Source organism: Hyla sarda, chromosome 4 (genome assembly GCF_029499605.1).
Source record: "Hyla sarda isolate aHylSar1 chromosome 4, aHylSar1.hap1, whole genome shotgun sequence".
Taxonomy (NCBI): Eukaryota; Metazoa; Chordata; class Amphibia; order Anura; family Hylidae; genus Hyla; species Hyla sarda.
Genome location: NC_079192.1, coordinates 397458017 through 397474841, shown reverse-complemented (window position 1 = coordinate 397474841; position 16825 = coordinate 397458017). Strand labels below are relative to the sequence as shown.

At 39.5% G+C, this 16825-nt stretch overlaps 1 protein-coding gene across 7 annotated transcripts in view; it reads right to left on the bottom strand.

The window, feature by feature from the left end:
* Positions 1-2664: 2664 nt before the first annotated feature.
* TSPAN9 (tetraspanin 9) overlaps positions 2665-16825 on the bottom strand; it is a 468673-nt gene continuing 454512 nt past the window's right edge. For all 7 annotated transcript variants that reach the window (XM_056517265.1, XM_056517266.1, XM_056517268.1 and 4 more), the window contains one exon: positions 2665-15369. In XM_056517265.1, coding sequence (XP_056373240.1) covers positions 15298-15369 — 72 coding nt within the window. In that variant the 3' untranslated portion in view covers positions 2665-15297. The remainder of the gene's footprint in view (positions 15370-16825) is intronic.

Here is a 16825-nt window from a genome sequence, read left to right as displayed (position 1 = left end):
CAAGTCTATGGGAATAGCCATGAAGCCACGAGCGGGGCGTGACCGTGACATCCTCCGCCCTGCATCACTAGTCATCCGGCATGGAGCAAAGTTCACTCCATGCACCGGATGTCTGGGGTGCCACAGCCGAGATCGCGGGGGTCCCCTATCAAACATCAAACATCTTATCCCCTATCCTTTGGATAGGCAATAAGATGTCTAGAGGCAGAGAACCCCTTTAACAACACTCAAACACTCAATGCTAACATCACCACTGAGGCCAATGATTGACTGCAATGGCCAACGGCTGTCCCGGCATGCCGGGAGTTGTAGTTTTGCAACAGCTGGAGGCACCCTCTACAGTATCAGTATCTTTTTCAAATTCTGAGACTTTGACATTCAAAACAACTAACTCTCTCAAAAATACACTAACCACATCAAATGTAATATATCACATGGTTTATTATTTTTTTTCTTATCATTATTACTAATACAAAATAATTTGTACAAAGGCTAAAGTAAGTATTGCATAGAAGGAACACTGGAGTGAAAGAAAAACCTGGATGGAATGGCACATTGGGATCCTAACATCTACCACATCGGAAAAAAATGGCTGAATTTGGCAGGGTGTACAAAAATATCTTCAACTTTTTTTATACAAGGGTCAGAAGTAAAACATATTACCTAAAGGACAGAGAAAAAGATTGGGATTTTTTCCTCTTCATGGTTTTGCTGTTTTTGTAAATTTGGGAAGAAAAAAAATTCTCTTTGAACAATGTCCCAATCCGACGTAACCTGTACAATACATCCCATATGGTATACATAACACATTTCCTGTAGTTAAACCTTCACAGAGCTACATATACAGAACATTTCATTCATCCTATGGGATTTCAAATCAATTTTTTACAACTTTTTTGTTTCTTTTATTTTAAGAGAAATTTTTACAGAACTGAAAGACATGGAAACTTTTTTTTATTTTTATTTTACCTCGGAAATAATTTTTTAGCACCAAATATAAAGGGGTACCCCACTGAAAAACATTTTCTTTTAAATCAACTGGTACCAGAAAGTTAAACAGATTTGTAAATTACCTCTGTTAAAAAATCCCAATCCTTCCAGTACTTATCAGCTGTTTTATAATACAGAGGAAGTTCTTTTCTTTTTGAATTTCATTTCTGCCTGACCCCAGTGCTCTCTGCTGACACCTCTGTCCATTTTAGGAACAGTCCAGAGTAGGAGCAAATCCCCATAGCAATCCTCTCTTGCTCTAGATAGTTCCTGTCAGCAGAGAGCACTGTGGTCAGGCAGAAAGGAAATTCAAAAAGAAAAGAACTTCCTGTGTATTATACAGCAGCTGATAAGTACTGGAAAGATTGGGATTTTTTTTATTTTTTTTATAGAAATAATTTACAAATCTGATTAACTTTCTGGCATCAGTTGATTTAAAAGAAAATGTTTTCCAGTGGAGTAACCCTTTAAGGTTTACAAAGTCTACTGAATAGATCCCATTTAAAAAAATGTATTTTACAGAGCATTTCTGTATTTCTTTTAGTTGATACCTATTGTGCAAATACTTTTTGCTGTATAAACTCAAGTGTAATTCATGGTGGCCATACTATGTAACAATCGCTTATATCTAAGTACCCTATGCAGTGGTATAAAATTACAGTAAACTGCTGTAAAATCATGGTCAGGATACATCTCAATGGGGGAAAAAAAGTTGCAAGTCACTTGGCGACTGTCCCCAAATTTTAACATGGTGGTAAATTTAGCAAATTTTTTATTTTTAAAAAATTTCCACAAGTTTGCTTGCCACATTTTGCCCCATTGTAAATTATTATTAATACACATCTGTGTTTTTTTTTTTTTTTTAGATGACCATCATGCCCTCGCCTAATGGTAGCCATTTTGTAGACTGGCCATTCGACTCATCAACTCAAGGGTCTCAATAAAGTGAATTTCACAGTGAATTGGTAGTCAAGAACCTTCAAAATGTCTGCCAACGAGAAGAGGATAATCATACTAGGTAAAATAGTCATTCAAAACAACAACAGTCATAATAAATAAGTGTAAAATATAAAACCTAGCGAACAATGCCTTATATATAGGAAATGAGAACCTGCCTAGCATTAAAATAGAGTAACAGCATGCATAGCATGATAAAAGAAAAAGCACAAACAAGGTGTTAAAATGAGATAAAAGCTCAACAGATAATTCAAGCAACAAAAGAAAATCAATTCAGTTCGTTGCATGCCCTTCCCCCAAAATAAATAAAAATTAAAAATTTGTACTGGAGACTTATTTTAGAATGAATTCATTATGTATATTGAGTAGAAATGATGCAAGGGAATATATTAGGTTTGTATTTACCAATTCTGGTTTTGATGCATTTTTTTTGTAAAGAATATAAAAATGTACGGTGAATATATTTTTGGGTTGGTTCCAAGGGCATATTGTAAATGCAATTTGTCATCCTTATTATAGCAACAATAGGGAATCCTTTCATGGTTCTACTTAACTGAATTAAAGGGGCACTCCACTGGAACACATTTTATTTTTAAATCAACTGGTACCAGAAAGTTAAACAGATATGTAAATGACTTCTATTAAAAAAAATCTTAATACTTCCAGTACTTATCAGCTGCTGTACGATCCACAGGAAGTTCTTTTCTTTTTGAATTTCCTTTCTGTCTGACCACAGTGCTCTCTGCTGACACATCTGTCCATGTCAGGAACTGTCCAGTGGAGGATAGGTTTTCTATGGGGATTTGTTCTTACTCTAGACAGTTCCTAAAATGGACAGAGGTGTCAGCAGAAAGCACTGTGGTCAGACAGAAAGGGAATTCAAAAGGAAAAGAACTTCCTATGGATTGTACAGCAACTGATAAGTACCGGAAGGATTAAGATTTTTTTAATTGAAGCAATTTACAAATCTGTTTAACTTTCTGGCACTAGTTGATTAAAAAAATTAAATAAATAAATGTTTTCCAGTGGAGTACCCCTTTAAGATAATGAAAGGGTTCTAGGGCAATCTGCATTGGTTAATAAACCATGGGGTCTTGCAGCTGACAAATGGCACTCAAATGTGGTTGCAGCTAGTCTTTAGCTACTCATATGCCTCCCTAAATAGGGGGGTCAGGCCAACTTTTTGTTAAGTGTATGGGGTTCTCAAAGCATAACCCTGATGTTAGTCTGGCAGCAGGATACCTGTTTAAATCTCATGGCAACTTCATGGCCCGAGACCTGCCCCCCCCGCTATAGCTATCAGGATACAGATTTGCAGTAAGTCCTATAGACTTGCATTGAGGTGGCGGGGCGTGACGTCACAAGGGGCCGGGACGTCACGATACTCCGCCCCTGTATCGCCCGTCATCAGCTACGGAGCGATCTTCACTCCAGGCAGCTGAAGAACGGGGGTGCTGCAGAATTGATTGCGGGGGTCCCCAACGGCGGGACTCCCACGATCAGACATCTTATCCCCTCTCCTTTGGATAGGGGATAAGATGTCTAGGGGCGGAGTACCCCTTTAAATGAATTACTAGTAAATTTCATATTCTAATAAAATATGTTTGGAAAAAAAAAACATAAAAAATTGATGATTTTAATCAATAGCTAGCGGCAAATAAAATAACTAAGAGCACATGGGCTAGAAACCAAAATCATACATGTATTTGGAGAATCACTGAATAACAACTTTAACTAGAAAATAACTGTGCAGAATACAAATATATGATAAATCGAAATTTGCATCGAAAATTTCCCCCTCCCCCCAAAAAAAATTTCTAAAAGTTGCACAATTTTCTTTGTAAATTGAAAATAAATTATCCCATAAAAGAATTTATTGATTATTGATGATTATTTCTTATTTGGGTTTGTTTATATATATCTGTTTTGTGAAATTTTATAGTTTTTACTGAAGTGGAAATCATGTTATAAATATATATTTTTATAATCTCATTCCTTTTCATAATAAAATATTTAATTTGCTCTTATGGCATGATGCTGAATTTTAGTTTTTATATATTTTTTTATTAAACTTTTGTAAAAAACAAAACGGAATACATATCAGAACATTCAAAGTATAAGAAAACAAGAACCAAGCCATCAGGTATGGAATAGCAGAAACAGCAAATAAAACACTGTCCCCCCTCCCCCGGAGCAAAGGCATACAGGTCATGTCCGACAATAACCCATGACGTCTGTCCATGCGCTGTCCTAGTCTGCAATGGAGCATAAGTCCGGGGAAAGCTAGGTTACTGGGCTCGAAGAACCCACCGTGGCTCATCATCCAACCCTTCAGTAACAATAGAAAACAAAGCAGTACCCTATGTAGAGGGCTGCGCTCTAACTCCTCTGAACCTCTGTTGACTCCCAAGGGATCTAAATCATAGAGCAGTATTAGAGATCAGAACAACAAGCTTAAGCATCTGGCAAACGCAGAGCTCCAAGAGAGCCTCTCAGAGACTCCACAATGTACCAAGAGGTATATCGAAAAGGACGCACAAAATCAGCGATCTCGCGTGAGTCATAATGGGTAACGATAAAAGATTTCCATTTTTGGACAAAACGTTTAGTGCCGGAATCAGAATGCCGTTCAGCATCTAACCTGTCTACTTGTAGGAAAATTTTCAACTGCGCAATCAACATAGGCCAATCCAGAGTAGCATGTTCTAACCATGTAGCGAAAAGACTTCTTAGGGCTACTAGAAGGATCACATGAAGGAAACGCGGGAATTTCACACCCTCCATCTCCCCTCCCTCAGATGGGCGCAGTTGATGGAACAAAAAGGATTGGAGTGTAAATGAGATGCACACCCACCAATGATCCCAAATGTAGGTCTGTATAAGTCGCCAATACTCTGTTGCATGAGGGCACTCCCAAACCCCATGATATAGGTTAGTAAGTGGGGCCTTACACTTGGGGCAGTTGACAATTCTATCCGGGATGAATGAAGGCAAGGATAGGGAAGCCAAGATGTTAAACCCATATAAAGCTGCATGGGCCACTTTAAAATACGTCTCCCTCGACATTTCATTGACAGCATTCTTACGCACTGCCCCCCAGGCCCCTAAAATAACCTCAGTGATGTCCGGTCCACCTTTCCATCTCCGGTCCACCTTTCCCATGTGCGAAACAACTTCTTGGGATCAAGCTTTAAAAAAACGGTTACGAAAAGCTAAATATAAGTCTGAAATCAATACTCTCTGGGGGTCACCGCCTATGATGTCATCTAGGGTGTGGGACAGGGCTTCACTAGATAGATCTCGGAGTCTGGAGGAGCAGGAGGCATGGACCTGGTTGGCAAAAAGCATATGGGAGAGGGGAAGTTCAAACTTGCAAAGCATTTCCCCTGGCGAAAGCCATCTACGGTCTTTTCCATGCATCAGTCGCCCCACCGTCCCCACCCCTTTGGCAATCCAAAAATGCAACCAAGAAGAGGATCTACCCTGCGGGAATTCATGGTGGTCAAGCAAGGGCATCTGTTTGGACAGGAGAAACAGGAGGCCGAAAACCTTCCACACTTCCTTACAAGCTATTATCGTGTCCCACAGCAGCACTGATCCCTTTATACTGGTTGGGAGTTTAGCATAAGAGGTATGCAGCAGTGCCGATAAAGACCATGGAGCAATTTGAGAGCGATGAGGGCGAGAGCATTGGGGGCATGGTGGTTCCTTCAAGATATCTTGTAGAGTGGCCTCCGCTGCAGCAGGTGTCTGGTATGTAGAAAAGGAGCCATCTGGACGGAACATTTTCAAAGTAGCCGGATAGTGAAGTTGAAATCTCTTCTTTGCTTTAAACAGCTCAATGCAGACTTTACCATAAGCTCTACGTCGCTTGGCAATTTCAGCGGAGAAGTCTTCAAAAATCAAAGGATTTCTGTTACAGAAAGTAAGTGGAGATGAGCGTTTGTGATAAGCCGTCAGAAGTTCAACTTTATCATTATAGTCCAGCAACTTTAACTGACTTGTCTTGGGCAAGAAGCATTAGCCCGAGAAGGCCCAGAGTTGACAGTGGGTGGTCGGCCCCAGCGATGATCCATCTTTACTCTGCACTTGTGCTGAAGGCCTAAGGCTTTGGGCAATACACTTTCACAAAAGTCTCCTGAAGATCAGATTCACTAACCCCCACTATACGGAGATTGTTCTTGCAGAAACGGTTTTCCAGATCCTCCAGCTTCTGGCTGCATAGCAGAGATCAGTTTGTTTGACAAAGTCTGGTAGCAAGGCTACTATTTTTATCCTCTGCCTCATCTAGACAACCCAATTGGGCACCTAAATCCATCTGAATCTGTGTTAACGTAGAGCGCAAGGTATTTTCAAGGGTCTTCTGTATAGTAGGGGGTGATTAACTTGACTAGAGCTGCTTCCAGCATCTGGAGATCCATTGAAGAGGAGAAGGCAACCTCCGGGGAACCCGCCATGGTAGGCAACTGGGGGGGCTCAGGTGGCAGCGGGGCACCTTCTTCATGAGTGAATAGCGGCTGGCTGGCAGTCACATCCATAGCCATTATTTGGGTTGGTGCATGAGTGGTTTTTGCAGAACTGGGATCTTGAACTGCCAGTGCCAGTGCCTGGGAGCCCGCCCGAAGGGACCCTTTGTTAAGGTAGCGGTCCATGAGATGGGGCCCGGAGTGATACTCCCTGCCTGTGTAACTGCAGGGTAGCTGTGAGGTAGGAGGGCTGGTGCTGTCTTGCAATACTGGGTTATAATGGTACTGTGACCCTTACGTCACCAGAGAGGAGGTAATGATGGCGATGTTCCTATATGTGCAACTATAGCTGTTCTGGCTCAGGAGTATGGGGGGAAGCGTGATGCATCTGCCTCCAGAGGAGAGAATCCCCAGCAGTAGTGGTGTCTCCCTGGGTCGGGAGCGGAGTCTGCAGCCCGTGCTAAGCTGCAAGTGCAGCAGTTATATCTTCAGCTGTTCTGTCTCCCGTGCGAAGATGGCGGCCGCAACGCTGAGGTGAGCGTGTGCCGCAAGATGCCGCCGGGTGCTGCAGGTGCACGGAGCAGTGTCGGAGCGCTCCCCTCCATTCCAGGACCCCCCTGCCAGGCGGTACAGGTGAGTCGGGCCAGAAGCGGCCGGTTTTCGGTGCGTGTACAGGGCCTGGGGCGCAGGAGCTCTGTTCTCTGGCTCTTCACATTCCCACGCCGGAACCTGAAGTCTCACAGATGCTGCATTTTAATGGATTAACTTTAAAAAAAAAAACATTTTAATATTATAAAAAACCTAAGGTAACATAAATCCAAAAATTTTGCAACTGAAAAAAATAGGGTGAATAAATATTCGGTATATGTATATTGTAAAATACCTTGACTTGATCAATAAACTCCAAAACATGCTAGAATAAAGGAAAAATAGAACTGATATTAAATGCCAAGAATATTTTATCCTTTTTTTTTTGCATTTAAAAAAAAAAAAAGCACAAAACAACTGTTATATAACAAACAAAAAAAGGTGCAATTTATTTTAGAATAAAGAATTAACGTAGAACCTAAAAATATGCTAAAGACAAACTAAAAATAGTATTTCACATATGATAAATATTACAATAGGATGTATGGTTGGTTTTTGCGATTTCATGTATTCACTTTATACAGTACACTGCATATCGGTATTATTGTACTTTTTTTTAACATGCCGACAACAGAAAAGAAAAACATCATAAAATCCGGTGACCTATCCTAACATAACAATTAAAAAAAAAATTCGAATTTGTCAAAAAAAAATTCTAAAAATAAATAGATTGTGCCACCACAGCAAAAATGAAGCAAAGTGAAAATGTATAAAAATAATTTGAAAGAAATGCAACTCAATCATTGTAAATTTACAATATTTTAAGAATGTGTTACATAAATACAGTTGACAAAAACCAACCAGTCGGTAAAAATTTAAGATTTATCAAGTATCCCATGTGAACTTTAAAAAGAATGAATACTGTAGCTGACATTGTAACAACAATTATATTTACCTAATTTACCAAATTTTAGCGGTAAAGCTGCTAATATTGTATTTGAACGTGACTGAGCTGCAATATAAGACCCAACCCATGAACAAGAATGACGCTATTCCTCATACAACCCCATCAACCCATATTTTTTCAAACTTTAAATAGTTTAAAAAGCCAACAGCCATTCAGCCCACGTCTTTGCATTAAGTAGATGGATCTACCCAGGGGCTTAGTTAGAGGGGGCATTGGGGCATGTCATTTAAGTGCTAGGTCTCACGGGGGACCAACAAGCCACCCTGCATTGGCCAAGGTATTTAGGGTAGATCGGTGCGTTCAATCTCTGTTCAGAGTGGGAAAAGTCTTACTACCCCTCTACATCTGCCACATGGGTCTACAAATCTGATCTTATAGGGTAATTACAGAGACAAAAACGTAAAGGTATGTCGATTAAAAAGGCAATGTGGTGGTGGGATCAATAATAAATGTAAGTATCCTAATACATCAGCAACATTCACTTTTTTCGATGTCACAAATTTCATTATAAGCCTTGTCGACTTAAGACAATCACCTTTTGTAAGAAGTCTGTTTCGATAATTTGATGACCACAAGGTGACCACAAGTGATCAACTGTGGTGCAGTGTACAACTCTCCTACAGTGCCACCACAGGAGAAATAAAGCATTGCGCAGTGCCTATTAAATTCTGCGGTTTTATCAATTAATGCATGGTGATCTTGGGTCCTCCAGAGTGCGAGACACTCTTTGTATTGAACCCTGAACAGAGGACCTCCCTGTATTTACTAAAAAAATCCCTAAAAAGGGTATTTAAAAATGTGTTTTCTAACCTGGACAAAACCCTTTATGGTAATGAGTTGGCTTATACAATATTGCTTCATCCCAAAAAACAACTTTGTCCAAGGCAAAGTAAAATTTTAGAGAAAACTCAGAATTAGGTCTTAGCTAAAACTGAATGTCAGACCTCTGTGATTTTTTTGATAGCAGCAAATATGCTTTTTGTCAGATTCCATTTTGAAAATGGTATAATGATCTCATGGTCCCATTTTTTAAAAATTTGTAATTAAAAGTAAACTATTTAGTTTTTTTAAACTTGTTAAGAGGAGATATCCCAGCATTACCACTTATCCCCTCTCCACAAAGTAGGGCATAAGTGTATGATCGTGGGGGAAGGGTGTTTCTGGCTGTAGGGGCCTCCCGCTGTCTTTCCAGCCGGGTGTTAATGGTGGGACAACCCCCTTTCTCTTCCTTTTACTTGTTATTTTTCTCATCTTACTTCCAACTTTGAATGTGCACCTTTAAGACCATTATATGTTTAGGTCCAAAATTCAATGCTGATTTCTTAATGTATCCCTTTTAAGGTTGGAGTTTTCCTTCATATAGACAATGTGTTACAAGACAATATTCTGGTTGTCTGTAGTCACCACTAGGGGAAGAGCTTACAGCATACTTATTCAGGCTCTTCCTGGAGTTGACAAGTGCCACCCTTAGGGTGACTGGCTGATTGCCCTGGGTTCCCCTGGCAAACAGCTGATTTTCCTGATAAGGACAAGACAGGTGAAATGTAGCATGGCATGGTGGTCATTCAAGGGGCCACCATGTACAGCTTGACTTCACAACTATGGGAGCCACTCTTTGTACTAGCATATAGAGGGGGGTCGAAAAGAAGGAACCCTCGATCAGGTCTATATGCCCTAATATGGTATATGAACAGAAGATGTCTTCTCCTTTAAGCTCTATGTCTACATTGTTGCACTGTACTAGAAGAAAAAGGTTCCGATATATATTAGGAAATTACACATATAGAATTTTGGACCTATTTAGAAGTGATGAATAATACTTTTTGCCTCTTTCTTCAACAACAATATTCAGAATTTCAAAGGAATGCTATATTTCCATAATAAACATAAGAATAAATAATGAGCATTTTCTAAAAAAAGAAAAAAAAGTTTCAATTTACAATGAATTCTTTAGGGCTTTTTTACCCAGACCCTTAAACATCACTACTGATATTTTACACAAGACCAATATCAGTAGAGACTTTAAGGGCTGATTCAGAGAATTATAGGTTCCTATATAGGTTCAGTATGTGGTTGTGCATGGCCAAGTGCCGGGAACCACTGATGACATGTCATATACATATATTACCAGAAGGACTCTTAAATGTACAATTTATATTGAATCCCATTAACATCTCCACATTTACATCATAGTGATGTACAAGGTCCAAATTAAAGTGAAAGTCCACCCTTGAACACTATATTTTATTATGTAAATGGGTCCAACACTCTGCTGTAAAGTGGTCGAAGCCTTTAGTTTTCATTACATAGCTACCGATATGTTTCTATGGTGGGCAATGGAGCTATGTATCCAAAAAACCAAGCTCCACCCATTATAGCGCAAGTTGTTGTTATCTAAAATAACATGGTGTTAAAAGGCGGACATTCACTCTAAGCTTTACATGGCAGTGATGGTTCTGTACAGCAAAAGTGAACTTAACATGGTATGAAGACAACATTAGTCAGCAGCCATGATGCAGAATTTAGCTAGTAATTCACATAAGAGAGCTTGAACACCCGTTTAGACCAACAGCTACCTCTCCAGATCGCTCAATACACACTTGACCAAGCATGCATGTGTTTTCAATGGGAAAATGGGAGTAAGTCTATTTTAGACTCCCCTGATGGTGGCTTATTTCCCTGAAAACAATATCGGGCAGTGCCAAAACAATATGCCAGAACCTACTTTTCCCAGTCACCTGTCATTGGTGGAATTGGGAGGTAACCGTACACGTTAAATGGTTGGCCAACACATTTTGTATAGCTGGCTTGTAACTGGAACTACAACACAACTCTGCGACCAATTCCACCTATGCATTGTCGGCAACATTGAATCACCGTACCATGTGCCATTCAATGTATTCCAGAGTTGTCCAATAGCACTTGCTGGTCACAAAAACGCTTAGATGTAGAGCTTTAGGCACCCAAGCAAATTCCATACTGAAGAATTAAAAGTACTGGTAGCCAAATGACTAGTTACTAAGGAATTATTTCAATTTCACCTCCATACCGGAATGTCATTTAATACAAGGATTCCACGTCTGGTGTCACATGACATTTTTTTTCTTTGTCCTCCTGGAAAAAGGAAACACCACCTAGAGCACATGTGACCGGAAGCATTTCCTAATACAGTCCTATTCTCAACAGTAGAGAAGATACACAAGTTTAAAAAAAAGTCACATTTTAAAAAATAAATATTTCATGTTTTTCCGCCCTCGTGCATTTAGTATGGGGCGTGATTTTTTTTTTTAATGATGATGATTTCATGAGTTCTTATAGATACAACCTGTGATGTTACTACTGCGAATACAGGACAAATTAAATAACATCAATAGAGACTGCTCAATGGCTTTTCGCATAACATTTCGGTTGTAGCGATACTGTCAAATCGGTATTCCAACGTATACCATTGTTCAATAGACCAGACATATATGTGTGCCTACACTGAGTCTCCCTTATATCGGTATTCATTTTGGACAGCATATATGTTCAAGATCTGTAATGAACATAGTCACAACAGGTCTATGGGCCCAAAATGTGATCTGAATAAAGCCAAAGCATACATGATCACAAGAGGACCATTATCCCTTATGGCTACTTTATAGCCTCTCGTGATATACGTCAGAATACTGATGGGGTACAACCAGGGCTCAAGTCCTCCAGGAATGCACGGGAACAGAGTTCCTGCATTTTTTTCAAAGCAGGAACACTGTTGCCATTAGCAGGAGGACCAGCCCTTGAGTGGAAATCTTAAGTTCCCACACTTGACTCCTCGGTAAAGCCAAAACATGATGTGAAAAGCCCCTTATTTCTTCTCATTCACTGTCATGAGTTTTTCTAAAGCATCAAAAAAGTAAGCAATGCCCTCACCGCAGACCAAATTTCGGCATTGTTCAAAGCAGCAGCGATGAGACTAGAGGTATGTGCTGAAGTGTTTAGCAGGAATGTCCTTAAAAATATTGTTTGCGGTGTTTAAATGTGGTAGAACCTTGGAAAATAATTTGTGCAAAGATACAGGTCAAATGTTTGTCATCTAGATATCTTGTATGTAATAGAGCAACAATCCATGCAATCTGTTCCACAAATTTTTATTTTTTTTTGCTTATGGTGACCAGGATCGATGGGCGGATGTCTCATCAAAACTGATGGGCCATCTGCTGACCCTTGGACCCAATGAGGCATGAACACCACCCTCCTCCTTAAAGGGAAGAATCATTCTCAAGTGTTTTCCCCACTACGAATCCAATCCATGTTTGTCAAATCGGGCCCTGTCTGGTCAGCTTTAGAAGTATCACCGACTATACATTTTTGAATAGGCAAAGGTTCTATTATTTGGCTGCTGTTCATACTGTTGCACTTGCGTTTTTTTTCTCTTTTTTGTTTTTCTTTGTGTCAGCCAACACATGTTTGTGGTATTATTATATACACATCATGATACATTATATATCCTGAATTTTATGCAAATTATATGTACCTTTTTGATTATTATTCATTTTAGAATCTGTCTCTATGCAAAATACAAAATATATTAATGTTAATTAATGAGTAGTGATGCACCTGTGTTATCCATTGTTCTAATTGTGTGATCTCAGCTGATTCCTATCAGTTGGTAAGTAGTGTTGCTCACGAATATTCGCAATACGAATTTTATTCGCGAATATCGCATATTCGCGAATTTGCGAATATTCGCGAATATAGCGCTATATATTCGTAATTACGAATATTCGTTTGTTTGTTTTTTGTTTTTTTTCACAGTACACATCACAGTGATCATCCCTCTCTGCTTCCAGCTTGTGTGGTGTAAAGAAGGCTCTAATACTACTGTGTGAGACTGGTGTGCGAATTTTCGCATATGCGAAAATATGCATATGCTAATTTCCGCATATGCGCATTTTTGCTTATTTTATTTTTGTATATGCTAATTTTCGCATATGTTATTTTCGCATACGGGAATTTTCGCATATGCGAAAATAAAACCGAGAATCCGAGAATATTCGCGAATATTCGCGAATATATGACGAATATTCGTCCATATATTCGCGAATATTCGCGAATTCGAATATGGCCTATGCCGCTCAACACTATTGGTAAGATGTACTCTACTTTAACGTTGTGTGTAACACTCGTAGTATGCTTTTGACAAAGTGGGACACCACGAAACGTGTCAAGCTTGAGCTCTGCTTCATTGTACATGCTTGCTACTGCATTTTTAAAGAAGAAAATAAAGCTTTGTGATTTTACTCCACCTGTCCAGTGCTGGATTTTTCCTTTGCTTCTATCACTGACTATTGGTGAACTGGATGAGATGCCTTCTCATGAATACTGGTAAGGTGAACAAAAATGGCTGCCCTATGGGTTCCTTGAGAACTGCCTGGCTTCACATGCCTTAACAAATAGTGATTCAGCCTGAATTACATAACAATAGGCCACGTAGTCATGATCTTTGCTTGAGCCTACCCCACTTTTGAGGCTGTAGACATATTTTAGGTTCCTTGAATATTGACATCCGATATACAACTTCCTTGATAGCTATAAAGTCATTGTTTCTTAAAAAATGCAACGTCAGTTCTGTACATAATCAATTGCGACTTACAGAAACATATTTTCATCAGTGCCAACACTGTCTACCCAAATTTTTGGTGAATGTCTGGATTCGCTAGACCTACTTTCCAAGTTCCTCTGGAATAATAACTTGCGTTTTTGTGTTTTCTAGAACTTAATTGTGGCCAAATTCCACTGTAGTGTCAATGCCTCTTCTATATTTTAAATATTGAATAATAAAGCTCATTATTGCTAATGGATTGTTGCTTTGATTCAAATTTTCCACCCAAAAAATATGAATACGATCAACATTCACATTGAGATGGTTCCAATATGGTTCCATTGTGGTGTTTTATATTGCAGACATTGGACATCGATGCCCCACTCAATAGTTGAGATCAGCTGTCTCCAAACTGTCACAAAACTACAATTCCCAACATGCGGGCATGCCAGGAATTATAGTTTTGCAACTAAGATATTGGTTAAGATGGACTGACGTTAGATCACTATTGGATCATGCCATCTGAATGCGGCCTCCAATGTATTTTACATGGCCCAGATATTTGGGGTCAAAAATGCATTTTTTTCAGGCAGACTGAATTATATTAGGGGTCATTCACACCACGTTTTAGCGATACCGCAGCCGGATCTGGCTCGGACCCGTGCCGCACCCCATTCACTTCAATGAGCTGGACGGAGTCAGATAGTGACTCGGCTCAACTCATTTTAGCCCTTATCAGGTTTTTTTTTGCCAGACTGAAAACCGTGGTCTGCCATGGTTTTTAGTCCGGCAATAAAACTGATGCAGTTCAAAAATGAGACGACAGGAGTCACTATCCAACTCCATCCGGATGCCGGATTCCCAAAACATGGTGTGAATGCACCCTGACTTCTACTGTGTGGGTGATGGTTGTAACTTTTTTTTTAGCCCATATCATATAATTTAGGTGGAACAAGACTTTACCATGACAAATTAACATGTGAATGCAATACATTGCTATGAAAATAACTCAAAATAATCAATATACCTTTACATTGTAATAAAAAATGGTAACATTTTTATGCACACCTTTCCGTTTAGTTAGCTGAATGGTACATAAACACAAATGCTCTTTTTTTTTTTTGTTCGAAAAACCTACTTACTGCAGGAGCATCCTTTAAAGATCACACAGAACTTTTGTAGTTAAAATAATATCTGTGGAAAGTGAAACCCAAAAACAAAAGAAAAGAGCAAAAAATAACAAAAAAAAAAATCCAAAACATGTCAATGAAAACACTAGTCCTAATCAGAGTAACAAAAAACAATGTCCCATAAGGTACAAAAAAAAAAATTTAGTTTTCAGTCCATTCCATGCAAACTGGCCCAACATCACCGACAGGGAGGGCTCCAGTTGTCAATGGCTTCCATAAATCATCCTTTTTTTAAGTGTTCTTCACCTATATTTTTTCAAAACTCTTTAAAATGTTCCAGAAGCATAAGCCTATCGGTCATGTATTGGTAGAAGTCTTTAAATTCTTTTTTGTTTTTTTTAGATGTTCAAGAAGAGTGTTAGAGCGGGAAACCGGCTCTACGCATTTCCTTTCTTCTTTGGCAAATTAATAGCAGGTGTAAGAGTCGGGTTACGGTAAAAGTTTCAATGTGATGGTAGTTCCGGTGACCAATGTTTAGATTCCTTGGTTCTTGACATTGTTTATCGCAAAAAAATATTTATACAAACGTCTGTTTTTTTTTTTTTTTCGAGAAGCCCCCTAGGCATCATATTTTTTGCCAGTCCTGTGGATTTGCTGGAAGAGGGTCATAGAAAATGCCATTCCAAGTATCTGGGAAAAGAAAACAAATGGAATTGAGTCAATATTTTATATCGCACATAGAAAGCCTATTGGGGATAAACACGTTCAATTTATACAATGGGATCACTTTAAGTTTCATGGCTTGTTGCTCTGGTATCCAAGGCGCTGTAAATCTGTTTACTTAGCAAAGTATTTATTGAGGTTAAAAAAAAGATACATCCGTCAAAGTGTTTTTTTTTTTGCTAATTCCGTTTGACTCCTGCAAATATATTGATCCGGAGATTGTTGGATGAAAGACCTGGGCGCCATTATTTAAGTAAAAGGACAACAATAACTTTTCTCTTGGCTCGGTAATATGTAATTTGATCTCCTTGTACGTGAGAACGCTTTCTTTTCGGACCCTAATACAAGAAGCTGTATCTCCCCGTAATGAGATGTACATGGTGTATCGAAATGTGGGGTCTCGAATGTCCGTCTGTAAAATAAGAGCGATAAGAAGATCTTTTATAGGGTAGGGATCGCCTATCGTAAAAGTGTATTTTGTTGCGTTACTAAAGGAAGGAAAAAGGACTAACAATGGTAGCAGAGATAAAGCTTAGTGATCACTGGATCAAAGGGACAGACTAGTATTTTGGGGACTTTGGCCTCCTCCATTGAGTTAATTTGGTTTACGTTTCACATGAAAGTGTTTGTGACCCGTGTGGATCACTCTCAGGGTAATTGTATCTATGATGGAGGACACTAGGAAAAAAAGGGGAGCATTTATCATTATCTTAAGAGCTGTTTTGGTGTGTATATTTGTTGCACATTTGGTGCAGCGCTGCACCTCAGGCTATTTTTTTAGGTCTTTTTGCATTGCAATGAGGGGGCATGGCCGTGACGTCATGAGCGGGGCATGACCGTGACGTCACAAGCACAGAGCAGAGTTTTCTCCGTGTAACGGATGTCTGGGGTGCCGCAGCCGAGATTGCGGGGGTCCAGCCGCTGGGGGACCCCCGCGTTCAGACATCTTATCCCCTATCCTTTGGATAGGGAATAAGATGTCTAGGGGCGGAGTACCCCTTTAATTCAGCTCCCAGTCCAGTCTATATATATTTAGCATTCTTTTATTGTGAGCGCTGATGTTTCTGTTTCCCTAATTTAACAATTACGTTTTGTCATTTGCTCCAATTAGTCGTTGACTATGTTCTACACGGGGGCAGGAAGCGGCACTGGCTACATCAACTGTTCAAGGAGGTAAAAATTAAGTATGAAAAACAATGTGGCTGTGCTGGAATCTTACATTGCCGGAGGGATTAAGATCATTTCCTGCACATAAATGCTGAATGCTACGAATGCTGACAGCACACGAGAACCAGGGGCGAGCACAGCAGTGAAAGCCTGAAAATGTAGAATAGAAAATGCAGAAACCTTACACTGAAGGTTCCTGTGGAAACACAGTTTTGGTTCTGGTACGACTAATTCTGACCACATTTACTAATAATTG